The sequence below is a fragment of the Phaenicophaeus curvirostris genome, chromosome 2 (genome assembly GCF_032191515.1).
Source record: "Phaenicophaeus curvirostris isolate KB17595 chromosome 2, BPBGC_Pcur_1.0, whole genome shotgun sequence".
In the NCBI taxonomy this organism is placed as follows: Eukaryota; Metazoa; Chordata; class Aves; order Cuculiformes; family Cuculidae; genus Phaenicophaeus; species Phaenicophaeus curvirostris.
Genome location: NC_091393.1, coordinates 17,233,946 through 17,252,171, shown reverse-complemented (window position 1 = coordinate 17,252,171; position 18,226 = coordinate 17,233,946). Strand labels below are relative to the sequence as shown.

The 18,226-nt window shown below is 37.5% G+C and overlaps 1 protein-coding gene across 7 annotated transcripts in view; it reads left to right on the top strand.

Annotated features, from left to right (window-relative positions):
* The window catches only part of ADGRB3 (adhesion G protein-coupled receptor B3), a 458,941-nt gene that overhangs the window by 215,766 nt on the left and 224,949 nt on the right, over positions 1 to 18,226 (top strand). For all 7 annotated transcript variants that reach the window (XM_069851423.1, XM_069851419.1, XM_069851421.1 and 4 more), the window contains 2 exons: positions 8,558 to 8,752; positions 14,655 to 14,723. In XM_069851423.1, the coding sequence (XP_069707524.1) occupies positions 8,558 to 8,752; positions 14,655 to 14,723 (264 nt within the window). The remainder of the gene's footprint in view (positions 1 to 8,557; positions 8,753 to 14,654; positions 14,724 to 18,226) is intronic.

The following is an 18,226-nucleotide window of genomic DNA, read 5'->3' as shown; positions in this document are numbered from 1 at the left end:
AGACAATCCTCATTTTTCTTTTCATCAATGTAAATTTAGAGTAAGTTCCTTAAGGCACAGAGTTGCAGTGATTCCAGTTGATTGCACAGAGGCAGATTGAGGCACAGTTATCTGCAGAAATGTGGTGCGGCGTATTGCACACCGTGGCAGTGGATAAGCGCTGGAAGGTTTCAGGGCACTCCTTAAAGGTTGACATTTCTGGTCAGGGTAAATTCTACAAGATTTTAGTCTGGATTTCAGAATATATGCAGGGACTGTTACAGAGTTGTAGAACTGAAAGGAAATTCATGAAATCAGCCAATCCAAAATTCTCTCTCATGAGAATCAGCTATACTTGCACTATTATTTTTCTTTACTGCTGTTAAGGCCTCCAATTTGGAAAACTGTATAATCTCCTCAGGTAAACTATGGCACATAATTTCCTTTACAGTTGAATTAGATATACATTAGTATATATAACCTTAATCTTCCTTGACATAATGTACACCAATAATTTTTTTCCTTTCATCTTATAAACAAAGGGAATACATTATTTTCTTCCTCTCTGTGGAAACTCTATTTATTAGCATGTTAGCATGATCTAGGTTGAGATTACTAACTAATTTCACTGATGACTGAGTGGAAAAGTATTTTGTATTGCTTTAGCAATTTCTTTCATAAAATGTTGAATGTGTAGAAAAGGAAAATTACTATTATATGGCATTAGGTTATAAATATTTGTATTCATGCCTGAAGACACATAGCTGTATCTTTAGACCCTACTTTATTTCTTTTAAATGACGGATAAAATAACATTCTTGAACATTGAACAAATAAGCAAATAAATCATAAATAATTAATTATATTAAAGAAAAGTAAATAAAACTCCTAGATTCTATGCTAAAATAGTTAAAGGACTGTCTGCTGATAATCAGAAAAAAAACCCCTGCAATGGAATTTTTTCTAAAATCTGAAGGGAAGCACTTTATCACAATGACATCACTTTATAGTTGAAAAAAATCAGCATGCTGCATGAGTTCAGTACAGTGCAGGATTATACCTATGGGAATATTTCAGCTGCCAAAAAAATATATTTTCTGCCTTTTTAATTTATGTGCCTAACTTCAGCGTTTTTGTTCCAGCGTTTCTGGACCTCAATGCTGGTAACTATAAAAGTAATTTTAATGCAGAATGATTAATTCATATTTATTGAGGGGATACTATCAATTCCAACCTCAAGATTAGAAGCCATAGAGGTCAGATAATGTGATTCAGAGAATATAAATAAAATTTCAGGTGCTGTAGGTTGTTCTTTAGAGAAACCAACACTCTCAAGAGCTTTTAGGTTTCTAATACGGTTGTGTAATCAAGTAGCTATTGCAGGTGATGCGAATATTCCTTCTTGTTCTGCATCTCAAGAGCGTTATGAAAAATATTTTACAAAATATTAGTGTTAAGTTGTGGAGGTGCAATGGTAAGTGATTTGCAGATTAGGAACAATTTCAGTATATATTTTTATTTCAGACTGTCTTTCCTCACTTCTATCTAAGGCTTCCTAATTCAGGTTCTTATAGTCCCACTACCGTAAAATATATTAATGACATCATTAGTAATACCTAGCCATCAATCTAAAATCATCTTAAAAAATAATGAAAAAATGTATGATGTACTTATTCTTCCAATTAAGCATTCTTTTTGATCCTTTATAGGTTTCTGGAGGGTTCATTGTTTTCTGTCCTTTTAAACTATGTCTAGCTGTTAAGTCTGCCGTAATTGTTATGCACTAACAAATATGTACTACAATGCCTGAGGCTTAGGAGATCTGACTTTGTAAAGAGGTATTTTTATTATATCATACTTTCTGATAAATTGAGGGGCAAAGGCAGTTGGACCCTGAGTCAAAGTCCAGTTAAACATTTCAGTAATTTTTCAAGTATGCAGCCATATAGTGCAGGCAGCTAGAGGTTGAACTGACAACTGAAGTATCACTTTAACAGCTGCTCCATTTCACTGTCTCTTGGCCCATAAACTTTATTTTTAATGAGCCTGCTTGTAAGACCACTAAAAAATGACCTTCACAGAGAACTACAAGGATCTACAATGGTGAACAGAATAGCCTTCTTGCACAGTGCATAATAACACAGTGACCACAGCTACTGATGAGAATACTTTCACACACAATGATTCATGTGGTAGCTGTGCAAGTAATCCAGGATTCTGTACCTTCAACTCATTCTGGTCTGGACATCTTCATTGGCTTTAATAGTGTTGTACCAGTTTACATCAACTGTGTGAATGGCCAGTGATTTAAAAGTTGTGTTTAGAAGCTGTAGGCTCTCACAACAAGAAAATACATTATGTAATAAATTGATAATGAGTCATCTAATTCTTACCCTATCCTGCATGTTGTTTGCTAGTCTGTAGTCAAAACTTTCCACTAGTTAACTCTTAAGTTTCACTCACTTTTCCTTATGCAAACACATTGCAAGCTTGTGTTTTGTTATGCTACTTCTAAGAGTTTGCTGATAGTCTAACTTGAGGCAGCATGGGCTTGGACACGTATGTAAGGACCAAGAAAAGGAATTTCTGAGAGCGTGAAAGGAAGGTTCTCACCAAGCTATGTAGAAGTGGTGTGCTCCAAGGGTGGAACCTTACTTGTACTGGGAATCTGAGCTTCCTCGGTGTGCAATTCTTATACAAAACAGTTCCAAATTGAGCCATAATTTTAACTTTAAAACATGTGGACCACAAGCCTGGCTACTTCTGAAGTCCTTGTAATCATGTAGTCTGATGCCATTGTGGGCACTTGCTAGAACTTTTTCATCACTGTATCCAAAAACAATCAAAAGATCTTACTGAAAGGAATAAAGGATCTACCATGGCTCCCACTTCTGCTGCTAGGAAGATGTAAAATTTTTCACTGGAAACAGAGCTTTACCTGCTCAAAAGCTTAAAAACTGGTAAAAACTAGGATAAATTTATCATTTTCATTCCAAAAGCAGCTGAAACCAAGACTTCTGTGTGCTCTGAATGGTCCAAAATCAACAAGCTGCCCCCTGCCATCTTTAAAATACGAGTTTGAAGTTTAGCAAGAGCCTGGAAAAAAAAAATGGAGGGGTGATAATACAGGTGGAGCAAAAGGAAGCGAAATAATGCAATATAAAATAAGATGCTAAAAATAAATATATCAGTGTGTTATACAAGCATAAAAGTGCATTAGAGCTTTTATAAGGATCACTTTTCTATTGTTACTGAAATTAGAAGAACTTCCTTTTTCTCTCTTAAGCTCTTTCTCAAGTTGCATGATGCATTTCTGACAACACATCCTAAGCCATGTTCAGCTTTAGGGACTCTCTTTTTTGTTGTATCTCTTTTGGGCATGACTAAAGACACATTGAACATTGTTAATCTTAAAAACATGGAAATATGTTGTGGGGTCAACGAACAGCTTGACAAGTTCCAGCAAGAGTTCTACTATTCAGTGTTACTGTGACAGCTTGTTTTCTTTTAATTTTCTACCTAGACACAGTGTGTAAACAGATGAAGCAAATAGCAGCGTTTCACAGGAAAAATCGCAAATCAAATCCTGTTTGCTTTCACTTTATTCCCAAGAAATTAGTTAATAATGTTATGTACACAATATCACATCCCTGAACTTGCTCAAATGAATTTTCTTCCATTCTCACACCTTTTTCTCTACTATTATTTTTCTACAAAATTGCTTTCAAAGTGTCTTTTTAAAATGAATAGAAGCTACACAAAAGGATTTTTGCAAGCAGACTTTGTTCCTAATTACTTATTACAGATTTCTGAAGTCTAGAGGAGGTATTTCTGCTGGAAAATTTCTTTAAAAAAAACAATTAACTGTCTCAATTCTCCTTACTCCATTTTTTGTCAATACCATATGATCATACTGTAAATTCATTCCCTGTCCTTGATGCAGCAGGCAGGTGTTCTCCCAAGTCTTAAATTTTGGACAAGCATGTGGTGGTCCATAACAATCACCAGCTACTATGAAAATTACTTAAGGCCACAGACATAACTTGAAGCAGTCACTTTGTCCAGCCCCAGCTGTGTTACATATATCCAGTTTATCTCAAGACTGGTTGAGAATGTAGCCAAAGTATGATCCAACAACATGAAGAAAAAAAATATTTAGATCGTGTATGTCAGAGGATGTTTGCATTTCTTTATTTTTTTTCTGAAAGTTATTTTGATCCCTTTAATCACTGTACTATTTTTACTACATACTCCTATATATATATTTATTTTTTTAAAATGAATCCACACATATCCACACAAAGTAACTGAGAAGATCTGTAAGTAACAAAAGGTATCTTTACACTCGTCCTTCCACTTCTCCACCACGTTATGTTAGATTAGTCACCTTTCACTCTGTATGTTAAAATGCCAATATAACAATTGAAGATAGATCTACAGAGATGTAGGATCAGCATTTTGGTTGTCAGTTGCACAGAATTTTCTCTTCAGCTTAGAGTGAGGTCTATCTCAGATCAGTTATCTTTTCTTTAATTTAGCTTAAGTTTGGAAGAACTTATGTTGTATATATAAATGCATATGCATGTTTAAAAATAGATTCTTCAAACCATGTAGTTATTCTCGGCTTTGGCTGGCCTTATGACATGTTTGTGATGCACTCTGGATCTTCCTGGGATGCAGAGTCAGCTTTAAAATTTAATCAGATCCATGAACTCAGCTTCTTATCAGGAGGATTCTTCTATCAGCATATGCATTTTGGATTACCTTTCACAGAATCACAGAATCACAGAATAACCAGGTTGGAAGAGACCCACCGGATCACCGAGTCCAACCGTTCCTACCAAACACTAAACCATATCCCTCAGCACCTCGTCCACCCGTGCCTTAAACACCTCCAGGGAAGGTGACTCAACCACCTCCCTGGGCAGCCTGTTCCAGTGCCCAATGACCCTTTCTGTAAAGAATTTTTTCCTAACGTCTAGCCTAAACCTCCCCTGTCGGAGCTTGAGGCCATTCCCTCTTGTCCTGTCCCCTGTCACTTGGGAGAAGAGGCCAGCACCCTCCTCTCTACAACGTCCTTTCAGGTAGTTGTAGAGAGCAATGAGGTCACCCCTCAGCCTCCTCTTCTCCAGGCTAAACAACCCCAGCTCTCTCAGCCGCTCCTCATAAGGCCTGTTCTCCAGCCCTTTCACCAGCTTTGTTGCTCTTCTCTGTACTCTCTCCAGAGCCTCAACATCCTTCTTGTGCTGAGGGGCCCAGAACTGAACACAGTATTCGAGGAGCGGTCTCACCAGTGCCGAGTACAGAGGGAGGATAACCTCCCTGGACCTGCTGGTCACGCCGTTTCTGATCCAAGCCAAGATGCCATTGGCCTTCTTGGCCACCTGGGCACACTGCTGGCTCATGTTCAGTCGCTGTCAACCAACACCCCCAGGTCCCTCTCCTCCAGGCAGCTTTCTAGACAGACTTCTCCCAGTCTGTAGCACTGCATAGGGTTGTTGTGCCCCAAGTGCAGGACCCGGCATTTGGCCTTGTTAAACCTCATGCCATTGGACTCTGCCCAGCGGTCCAGCCTGTTCAGATCCCTTTGCAGAGCCTCCCGACCCTCCAGCAGATCGACACTTCCACCCAGCTTAGTGTCATCCGCAAACTTGCTAAGGGTGCATTCGATGCCTTCATCCAGGTCATTGATGAAGACATTGAACAGGGCTGGACCCAGCACTGAGCCCTGGGGAACCCCACTTGTCACTGGCCTCCAGCTGGGTTTCACACCATTTACCACCACTCTCTGGGCCCGGCCATCCAACCAGTTTTCCACCCAGGAGAGTGTGCGCCTGTCCAGCCCAGAGGCTGACAGTTTCTCAAGCAGAATGCTGTGAGAAACTGTGTCAAAGGCTTTGCTGAAGTCCAGGAAGACCACATCCACAGCCTTTCCCTCATCCAGCAGCCGAGTCACTTTGTCATAGAAGGCGATCAGGTTAGTCTGGCAAGACCTGCCTTTTGTGAACCCATGTTGACTGGGCCTGATCACCCGGTTCTCTTGCATGTGCTTCATGATAGCACTCAAGATCACCTGTTCCATGACTTTCCCTGGCACTGAGGTCAGACTGACAGGCCTGTAGTTTCCTGGGTCCTCCCTGCGGCCCTTTTTGTAGATGGGCACAACATCAGCCAGCCTCCAGTCCAGTGGGACTTCCCCAGTCTTCCAGGACTGTTGGAAGATGATGGAAAGGGGTTTGGCCAGCACATCCGCCAGCTCCTTCAGTACCCTTGGGTGAATCCCGTCCGGCCCCATAGACTTGTGACTGTCCAGTCGGGCTAGCAAGGCTCTGACCACCTCCTCTTGGATCATGGGAGCCTCATTTTGCTCCTCTAGCTCCTGGGTTTGTACACAGGCGGAACGACCCTCCTTACGACTAAAGACTGAGGCAAAGAAGGCATTAAGTACCTCAGCCTTTTCCTCATCCCCTGTTACTGTTGTCCCTTCTGTGTCCAATAGGGACTGTATGGTCTCCCTAGTCCGCCTTTTATTATTTATATATTTGTAGAAAGATTTTTTGTTATCTTTCACTGACTTGGCCAATCCAATTTCTAGCTGAGCCTTAGCCCTTCTGATTTTTTCCCTACACAATCTCACTTCCCTCCTGTAGTCCACCCAAGAGGCCTGTCCCTTCTTCCAGAGGCCATAAACATTTCTTTTCTTCTTGATATCCCTCAAGATCTCTCTATTCAACCAAGCTGGCTTTCTCCCCTGCCGGCTTTTTTTCCGGACCACGGGGATGGCTTTCTCCTGAGCTGCTAGGACCATCCCTTTGAAGAGCTCCCAGCCCTCCTGGGCTCCCTTGCCCTTGAGTACTGTCTCCCATGAGACTTCACCAACCAGCCTGCTGAAGAGATCAAAGTCTGCCCTCTGGAAATTTAATGTTACCGTCTTGCTAACCACTCTCTTCACTTCACCTAGAACAGAAAATTTTATAATCTCATGGTCGCTTAGTCCTAGGCGTCCACCTACCGCCACATCCCCTACAAGGCCTTCTCTGTTCACCAACAGGAGGTCCAGGAGGGCACCTTCCCTGGTTGGTTCATTCACCAACTGTGCAAGGAAGTTATCTCCCACGCACTCCAGGAACCTCCTAGACTGCTTCCTTTCTGCTGTGTTGTACACCCAGCAGATATCAGGCAGATTGAAGTCTTCCACCAGAACGAGAGGCATCGATCTAGAGATTAACCCCAGCTGTTTATAGAAGAGCTCATCAGCTGCTTCTCCTTGGTTGGGTGGTCTGTAACAGACTCCCATCACAAAATCTACCTTCTGGTGGGCTCCTCTGATTTTGACCCACAGGCACTCAACCTCCTCATCTCCACAATCCATCTCAGTGATTTCCAAGTCCTCCCTTACAAAGAGGGCTACCCCACCTCCTCTCCTACCCTTCCTGTCCCGCCTGAAAAGCTTATACCCCACCATAGTCGTACTCCAGTTATATGAGTCGTCCCACCACGTTTCCGTGATGGCAACAACATCATAGGCCCCTTGCCCTACGACAGCTTCCAGCTCTTCCTTCTTATTTCCCATGCTGCGTGCATTGGTGTAAATGCACTTCAGCTGAGCTGCCGAGCCTTCAGCCCTCCTAGAGGGAACAGGGTTCGTTCCCAACTGCCTGGTAACTGGATCAGTTGACACCAGAGTGCCTGCATCTCCCTTAACACCCCGAGGTGTGTTCTCCCCCACTTTTTGTGCGGTGAGGTACTGGTGGTCCTCGCCCGCGCACCCTCTCCCAATCACCAATTCCCCACATCCAGGCTCATTCCTGTCTAGCCTGGGCTCAACCCCCTCCCCCTTCACATCTAGTTTAAAGCTCGATTTATGACTTTATCACTGGCCCTTGACACATCTACTGGGAGAGCTACCGCTACAGTATGCTCTCTTGGTTGATACACAGGAGCAATTCATAATTTAATTTCCATTTCTTGAAAAAACAAATGAGATGATTGTTCCAAGTTAGCATCTTTGTGTTATGAGTACTACAGAAGAGTGCACCATAGTCAGCTCCCACCTGAACCATCTCTCTTGTATTGACTAGCAAAGCTGGGCTGGCAGAGATGACAAGTATAATTTCCTGTATTAAACCAGATTATAACAAAGGACTACCTGAGCATTTACCTCTTCCAGTGCTCTTAGTTGTTAAATGAATGACAACAGTAGTTGTACAGTTGTTCCTCTGAGGAAGACCAGTTTCATCCTTCATCACAGCAGTAGATTAAAGCCACAGTCCACTCCCTGATGTTCCTTTGAGAATATGGATGTTAAGAATGGCTCTGTCCAAGATATCTAAATGGATGAAGCATGACAGCTTCAGAATCTTTCAGTATAAAAATCCATGATTTCTGGTAAACGCAGTAATTCTGTCATCGTAGTATATTTTTTGTCTTCTCTTTTGCAGGATTAACTTTTTTATAATATCTTTAATATTTAACATTACAATAATGTTAATATCCAATACTTTGGTTGTGTTTAGAATTTATCATGCTTTATTCTCAGTAAAGTAGGTTCTGATATTCATTTGTTCTTCTGGTACAGATTAAAGAACACCTCGCCAAGGGTCAAAGGATGTTGGCTGGTGATGGCATGTCCCAAGTAACAAAGACACTATTGGATTTAACTCAGAGGAAAAACTTTTATGCAGGGGACCTTCTGATTTCTGTGGAAATTCTCAGAAATGTTACAGACACTTTTAAAAGAGCAAGTTATATCCCGGCATCTGATGGGGTGCAGGTAAGAGAAAAATTGTAAGGGTAATGTTACAATTGATGGAGGTTATGTGAGTATACTGCATGTCATGTGTTTTACCACTGAGGATACTGAATATTCTAAATGACAGGCATAAACATTTTTCACGTAAAAATAAAATACAAGTGTAAAATAGAAAAGACTCAACTGCAATTAATGAGACAAATATCCAAAACAAAGCCGCAAGTGAAAAATCATTCTTTCTTTGTAACATATATTTCAGTAACATTTGTTTACTCTTCCAAAGTTTTGTTTGATTGATAGGAATGTGTTGAGATTTCTTACACTAGTGTTGTTTGTTCTAGTTAATTTCGGTTCAAAATCTATCCACAATGTTTAGTTGTGTAATTCTGGCATAGCTGCTTCAGTTCAAATAATTAAAACTCATTAATATTGTGCATGAGCAATGGATAGCACATTTTATTTGAATTTTCTATTTCCAGTGTGAGATTAAGTCTTCTTGTGCAAGAGGCCAATTAAAATACTGTCAGACCTAAAAACTCTATAATTATTTCTACATAATGGACTGCACAACTCATTGTGCAGTATTCCTTAAAATAAATATTTCACAGGATTTCCAGATCAGGATATTGACTTCATTTATATCTCAGAATTGTAGACACTTTTAGGAGATTGTAGATGTCCTGAGAAAGAATACGAAGACATAGATAAATCTACTGCTTTTGAAAAAGAGTTTCACGACCGTTCATGAATTAACAATGAAGGTATTAATATAGGTCATTTGTTTATGTAAATGTAAGCATAGATCATAAATATATTTTGGAATATATGCATGCAAATAAGTCGAGGTATTTCCAAAAGTAATTTTTCAAGAGCTTCATATTATATTTTCAGTTTTCTTATTTTTCTATGCACAAGGGAAAATGAACTTCCATAATACACCCAACATTTCTTCTTTTGGCCTGTAGCCAGCTGAAAGTAATATTATTTGAACAGTGCTTTTCAAAAAGTATTTTGATTGGACAATTCTTTTTTTTATTGTATAGTAGTCAATGTCTTTCCTATTTTGATTAAGTTTTACTATTAAGGAGGATTACAGGCACAACAGAAATCTTTGGTAGAACCAGCTTTGAGAAACTGCTTGGCACAAGTGATTTTTTTCCATGGTCTTAGCAGATCAGGTCATTTGCAGTTTACTTGCATTAGAGAGAATTTGATTCTTTTCCCACTAAAGACAGTGTTCCCTTCAGCAATCTAGAGCTGTTTCCAAAATACATAATAGTATTCTGGCAGAACTTGGCAAAATGTTTAGTACTATTTTAATAAAATTTTACTAACCATTCTGAATTGAAGAAATGAGAAAAAACGAAAATCGGTAAACCAGATTGTGAAGGAAACAAGGAAGGATTTAGGAGTGATTTCTCAAAAAAAAATAATAGCTGTGTTTCAGGATTTAGATGCCTAAATATCAAGAGTTCTTCAAACTCATTGGAAAAAAATTACCAAACTACCCTGTACCTCAAAGTAAAAACAGAGTTTAACAAATTAGAAGCTAAGGTAAAATCCAAAACCCAATGCATGGTATTCAGGAAAGTATGTGGAATTAGAATGAAACATGTTTTACACTGGGGCTATATTAAGCAACGTTCCTATTATTGACTTCTGAAGATATAACATGAAATCCTGTCTTGGTAACATCAGTTTAAGTTTTACAGACAATTTCTGAGAAACCAGCATTTTCCCATATCTAAAAGTATGTCATATGCTTCCATACTCTGAAGGATTTCATTTAATTTTTATTTTCACTATCACATATTTTCATACTTTCTAGTCTGTCATCAAAGTGACAATAAGATGAAAATAATATTAATTTGCACAAAAATACTGAGATTCTTCTGTCTGAGGGAGCTCTGTATGATATTCTAATTCCATTCTATCTTTTACATTAGAAAGATTAGAATTTCTTAGATGTTAGATTTTTGTTTTAAAGAAATTCTCAGAAAAGCACAAGTGAGTTTTAGACTGCCTGAAAGTCATATTTTTTTTTTCACGATATCCAAATAGTTGATTATGAATTATGGGTAATTGTCTTTTTAAGGTCCATACACTTCTACCTCTATTAAAACTGAAAAAGGGAAAGTGTATATGTCTGAGTATATTTATTCCTAATAAATTCCATCCATCTGGATAGTTCCTCTACTGTCTGCAGTCTTTGGCTTATAACCAGAATTAATATTCATGAATAGTGCAAAAGATATGATTTAGAGATGCCATAACAAAAAAGTGAATAGAAAAATTAGACCAAATTTGAAAATTAAGGCTAATTACTCAAAATTAAGATACCAGTTCCTGATACGCTGCATAGAAAATGCCACTTGTTTAGACAGACAGATACCTAGAGCAAAACAAAGATTCTATAGTAAGCACATCTAGTGCTAAATGATTTATTATGTGACTGTTTCTGTGTACTTTAACATATTTGCAATGATGTTTATGTGTACATTGCATACGTAGTGTCAGGAAGAAAAACGTATGAAATAGCTAAAGAATATGGAATATTTTGTGCATCAGTGACTGAAAAAGGCAGTACAGTAGCAGAAATACTAGGAGACAAAAGTCACGTAATTATTCTACAAGTGAGTCCTTTCCCTTGAAATGGGAGTCACTGTGTAGGTACCCTGAGGCTATGAGACGGCCACTGTGCTACTACTTGTGTAAGAAAGAAGGATGCTACCTGTAAGATAATTAAAATTTCAAATAAGCATATTTTAAGTCATATTTTTCCAGAACTGGTCTGAGTGTTCCTAAGGACAGGATTGCAAAGTGAGTCACCTGGTCTGGCGACCAACAAGAAACAAGGTTTCTCCCCAAAGAAGTTGGAGCAGCGTAATCCCATTTGTACTAGTCACAGGGACTGTTTCTGCCAGTCAGGGATTAACAGGATTGCCCAATGCTTTTTCCCCCCACTTTCCTCCTCCCTCTCACACCCCCCATGCTGAAGTCCAAAAGTGGAGGTGACTTAAGGCTATCCATTAATTCCTCCTAGGGAGGAATTTTTCTCTAGCTGTATAAAAGGATTTATGACAGCTTTATGCCTGCAGAAAGGGTCAAAGAATTTGGACTAGAACAGAGAACAGCAACCATTGTATTACAGAAGAAAAAGATTGAAAAGAAGGAAATTAAATTAGAAAAACATAATTGTCCATTCCTGACTGTAACTGACATTATCCTCAGAAAAGCCTGGGCAAAAATAAAGGACTTCAAAATTTGGCTCTGGCTGTCACAACGTTTTCTATAGTGGCCAGTTCAGTAATACATAAACCCTGCCACGAAAGGAAGGAGCTTGATTCTGAAAGGAGGTCCAGTGTTCACTGCAGTAATCATCAGATCACATCCATAATGCTTCTAAAATTTAGCCTTCATACCTGTCAATCATTTTGCTAAAGGTCAATGTTGTTCCTTGCAGCATTATTGCAGTGAACAAGAGAATAGTCAAAGTAGGTGAAAGATTTTTTTTAACCCCTATTCCCCTGTCACATTTTTTGAATGCATCTCGTATCTTTTCATTACTGAAGCAGCAAAGCTATTTTATTGTCTCTCCATTTTATTCACAAAACACCAGTATTGCTGACTGAAAACTCTTCATACTTTTCAGCTTCCAGCACTACCAGAAATATGGCATCAACCAGGGATAGAAGTAGTGAAAAAAGATCTAAATAGGCAATATATTCTTGTCACTAGGTTCATATATATCATTTACAGTTTATTGGCAAGTACAAAGTATATGTTAAATCAGTTACTGCTCATCTTTTTTTTGTGCTTGAGTCTAGGATTACTGTAAGCTTTTTCATATATATTTCTGTTAACTGTTGGCCATTTTAATGCTTCCATGTAACTAAACCACAAAATTTAATGAACGCATAACATTATTAGCAAAAACATGTAATTTATCATCTGAAAGAAACATTTATACCTCCTGAGTGTCTTTCAGGCAACCTGGGCTACTTTCAGATAGATCTCATTACATGGTCCTGGATACTTTTGCAACTGAGGCTCAGGTTGTTTCTGCAGGGGAATCACTGGCTGCAATGTAGCATCAGACTAGTTTTGAATCCACGCCTTAGTATGGTAAATTATCCCACATTGAACTCCAAGCTGCTGCAGCTAAACTGCTTCTGGAGCCCTAGCAAGTTAAAGTTCACTAAAATTTCTGTCCACTGCATCTCCATGGTATTACACTGGAAAAAAAAATTACACCATCAGAACATCATTTTCTTTCATGTCCTGTCTTAAATCTCCCTTATGTCATCCCAATACGTACTTGTCATTTTCACAGGGGCTTGCTGAGCCATTTCATTTTTTTTCATGAAGTTCTGTGTTGCTGAAGCTCATGGATATTTTGCTACTGACTTCATTGAGAGAAGATTTTTGCCCTCATTAATATAAAGGATTATTTTGCTCAGTTTCATCAATATGTCAGTTACCCTTATAGCGAATTTGCCAAGTTAAAACAATTTTATCCATGTAAATTTTATTGTTAATGTAATGAAGTTCCTAATGATGAGGTAAAGATGCATTCTTTCACTTGTCAAGTAGTTAGTTTTAGGACTAGATTGAGCTGGTTAAAATGTTTTTATGTAAAAATAAGTTTTCATGTAGAAACACTTTTCACAAATTTTCTTCAATTTTATATCTTACAATGTTTTGCTTACATGATTATGAGATACTTAAAATTTCTGTAGTACCTCAAATTTTGAAGTTAATGTCTTTTCAAGCACAAACGCATCCATAGTATGATATCCATAGTATGCTAAGTTTGGAAGTTATTTCTGCTCTTATTTCAGTCACTGTACAGGTGAGTGATTTGTATTTTCATTAAATAGTGAGTTAGTTACTTCTTACTTGAATGTTATTTGAGCTCTATCCCCCCAAAATGACTAAAAAGTGAGTGCAGGTGAAGGACAGACCATTAGTCTGAGTTCCAATAGGGTCTTATAGTTGCTACTCCTCTTAAATGTTTTTTAGAGGATCTTAATTGCACTCTTCAGCTGAGGTCAGTAAAAACTATATTTTTCCTTTATGAAGGAAGAGATAAATTACAATTGGCAGGCTTTAGACAAAATTGACATTCTGCACAAAAAGTGATACAGAGGTGTGAAGAACAGACTCTGCACAAATTCTTAGCTTTTAAAGATGAAAAAGCTGGGAATACAAATTGGTAGAAAGGAAAGTTCTCCATAGACATTTGGAAGACAGTGATTTTTAAAATAAGTCATATAAAAACTAAATGTCTTGGCTTTTATTGTTTTTTCCTTGTAGTTAAATGAATAGGAGAATCAGCTAAAGAAATTAACCGTTTAAGGTCAAAAAAATATAAATTAATTATTCCTTTTCTGTTGAAATTACTAAAAGAACAGAAGAAAATGTAAGTTTTGAAAAGTAAGATGAACATTGTTTCACACAGCATTTATTAATGAAATACCATTGTGTTCCCTACTTATGGTCATTTTGGATCATTTTCACATTTTGAATAGAAACTAGTGGCTTAAGCCTAGTGGTTTTTTAGTGTATTTGTTTATTTGTATAATATATACTTATCTAGTTTCTGGAATTAGAGCAATCTGAGAATAGAACACTGTCACATTTAGAATTTTAGCAAATTTAATACAGTTATTATGTTATACCACACAATATTATGGAACCTGATTATATGGCCAGAAATGACCAATTAACCATGAAACATATGTGCCCTCTATCAGCCTGAAGTATTATTTTGCTATCTTATCTCTTGCACTGAGAGAGAATAGGCTGCAGAACTACTTCTGCAATGGAGAATGGAAATGTTTCTTGATGTCAGCAAAAGAATGTGACTTTTGATGTCACTGAAAGTCATTTTACTTTGTCTTTTATTTAACTGATTTTTCAGAACTTCTTTCAAATCATTAGTAACCTCTTAGACGAAGAAAACAAAGAAAAATGGGAAGATGCACAACAGGTAAGATTTGAATTTTGTAATTTATCAATTTAAAAATTTGGTAACTATGCATATTATGACATTCACTGTGTCTGAAGTCACACGTTATTTCAGTAAGTCATGAAAAATTGGAATGTATGGTTTCAAAATTCAGGTTAAACATACACCCTGATGTAGGTGAAAGGAAATCCTGAGTGAAAGGATCTTTTGGAAATAACCAATCCTTTTCAAGAAGGAGTAATTGCAGGACTCATTAACAAATTCCTTAGATTAAAATTATATTAAGCATGTAAAGCACTTCTTTCAATGAACACATTTTCATTGCATTCCATGGGATTATTCATTATATCTTTCCTTTTGATGTTGTAATGAAGTACATACAAAAGTTGAAATATGCTATTAAAGGCTGGCTGCAAGGATGCTTTTGTTAAACAGAATACATCAGAACTCACTTAAAGAACTCATATGACACCACCAAGGAACTTGAAGAAATTTAAACCGTAGACATTTTTTAAAAGGTTATATTTAGAAGGACAGTTGTGATACTTAAGACTGGCAAAATTCAGGAATAGTTAGATGTTATGATAGCACTTTGTAAAATAGTGAAGTCTGACAAAACACATTAATTCCGTAAAAAAATACTTCAACATTTAAATTAAAACCATATTTTTGCTTGGGTGTAATTATTTCTACATGCCTATACCAATAACATTATGGGACAATTTAAATATTTATGTTCATTAGCATGATTGTAGAACTATCAGACTTGTTCTGATACAAATAACAGTGACAACTGGGATGAATGAAGAAATATGTACAGAGAAAAATATGGAGGTAGTCAAAGGCAGGAAAATGTTTCTGTATAAAGAATGATTTTAAAAAGTAGGAGGTTTCATTGTAGAAGAGAGTTAACTGCACTTGCATGCAGTAGAAGATTTGAAAATCAGAAGTGGATTGGAGACTGTGATGTGGGAATGATTAATGCATTCATTTGTGCTCTTGTAAAATAACTAAAGAACACCAATAGTGGCAGATTCAGAATGAATACTAGAAGCACCTTTTTCTACAGAAAGTCAGGTTGGAGAACTTCTTGCTGCTAAAAGTACACAAGTTAAAAAAGTGAAGAGCAAAGTAATGAAATAAAAGTCTATATAGGACTGTTAATGGAAAGATCTCAGTTTTGCTTAAGGAATTCCATTGTTCAAAGAAGTGCTAAAGGATGGGTTATTAACCATTGTCAAAGACAAGAAAATGGCTTACAGAGATCTTAGCTGTGCTCTTGTATGGTTATTTCCATTCTGTTATCTAGATACTTGAAATGTGTCCACTTTTAATGTGTTTCTTAATAAATCACTAGGTGTTTGAAGGTCTTTGAAGTTATTTAACTTCATTATTCTTGTTATTCATTATAACTTTTTTATACTACATCTGAGAAAGGGAAGATCAGAATTTTTTGCTACCAATTCAAACCTTGCTGTAGACATATGATGCTGCAGCTGACCTATTGTAATTTAAGCATATTTTCCTTTTGATGTTTTTCTGCTCCTCTTTGTAAGAGCCAGCTACAAAAATAGACAAAGTGTTTGATTTTCTTTCGTGTTGGTAGATGTAAGCAGCAAAATCACATGCATGTGGGCAGTTTACATAAATAGAACTAAGACCAGGGAACCAATATTAAGCAACTGTTTTATCCCCACTAATGAACAGAAAGATACCACTCCTTAAGTTATCAAGCTTTTCTTCTGTCTCCACCCTGCCTGATTAGCCGTGCTGTGTCCACGATCTGTCCCACAAAGATCAGAGGATGACATCACCTAAGAGAAAATTATGAGAACATGGAGGTAAAAGAGAGAAAGCCAAATCTCTACTTCCCTCGCCTGATTGCTGCTGGTAGAAGTAGTAGTGTTGAAAAAGAGAGGATGCAAGTTATTTCTGCTTTTGCAAAGCTCATTCTCTGACTGGTAATTCATTGACTCACAGACCTGGTAGGCAGGCAGGAACCCAAGTGAGTACCAAGATGAGCAGAACACAGGAGTAGCAGGACCATAGCTGCCTGGGGACAAAGACAGAGAATTCACTAAATCTTAGACTCCTGAGCTATGGCAGCCAAAGGAACCATACCACTGGTCTTGTTACTGTTCTTGAGTAGTCACACAAGCTGTCTCAATAAAACTATTGAAGCATGTAGATCTTCATACCAGCTAGGAAGCATGAGCTGGAATGAGAAGTACTCCTAAGATTCTTTTTTCCTTCACTATTAAACAACAAAAAAGCTTTCTTATACAAAATATTATTTCCTATCATGTTTTGGATAAAACACTGAAACATTATGGTTAAACAGAATTGGATTTTAAAGCAGAGTATTATTTCTACATCCTACGTGAAGACTTTCCTAGTTTTTATTTCACAATCAAGATAGGAATTGAACTTGAAAAGATTGTGTGCAAGTCATTGTGTGCTGTGAGTGCAATCTAGTGGAAACACTATTTACTCATTAAAAAAGAGTAAAGATGGTTCTGTTTCCAATACAGCCACTCAGCTGACTTTTTTTTTTTATTATTTTTTTAATGAAACATTACAAACCAAGGGGCAGCCTAAGCAAGCATTTTTGCCAGGCTGCATGATTTTCTTGAACTCCACAGCTACTGTCAGCATGGATCTCTTAACCTGTTCTCTGGGTTGCTTGCTGGGAAGAAAATCTTACACACTGATAGCAAATTGCTGGTTTTCTATCAAGTATACAGCTGTAGTGCTTCCCTCACCCTATCCTTTTTTCTATATTAAATACCAGCAGTTGATACTATTAATTACAGGTTATGTAATGTTCGGATAACCAGCACTCATTTTAACACTTATCTTTTATTTAAAGCTAAGGTAAAGCACTGCACACAGGGAAACACTTCAAGTCTGCAGTGCATAAGTTTATACTTGTGTTTCATAACATAGGACCTATTTTGCATATTTTTCATCACCATCTGCTGGCATCCTATTGATTAACCTATACTTCGGATTTATAAAAATGAAGAGCACCTCTACTGTTCAATAGATTCTGCTGAAGTTATTATTGTAAAATTTTATGTACAAGAACTAAGGTGAAAATATGTTTTTACTAATATCTATCCTTAATTCATAATCTGAGAGTGTGTGCTCTCTGCATGAGATGAATGCAAAACCCACACTTACTATCTCAGTAACACATCATTAGGAAAATGGCAGTTAAGTCTCCTTAATCTGAAGCAGCACTTGCAACCTGTTAGGAGCATAAATGTCACAACAAATTCGTCATAGAAATGGAACTGCTACCTTACCTTTTATTAAAAGATCCATGTATAAAACAAAGTACATGTGATAGATGTCACCTAGACAGATAAAGCAAGATGAAGATGGAGTTGTTTTGTGCTCCCCAATACAAAACAGGGAAATAATGGAATAAGCCTAGGGAAGAGCCTTGAGGATGTTTAAGGGACTGAAGCATCTGATATGCAAGAAGAAGCTGAAAGAGCTGATACTGTTTTTCTTGGAAA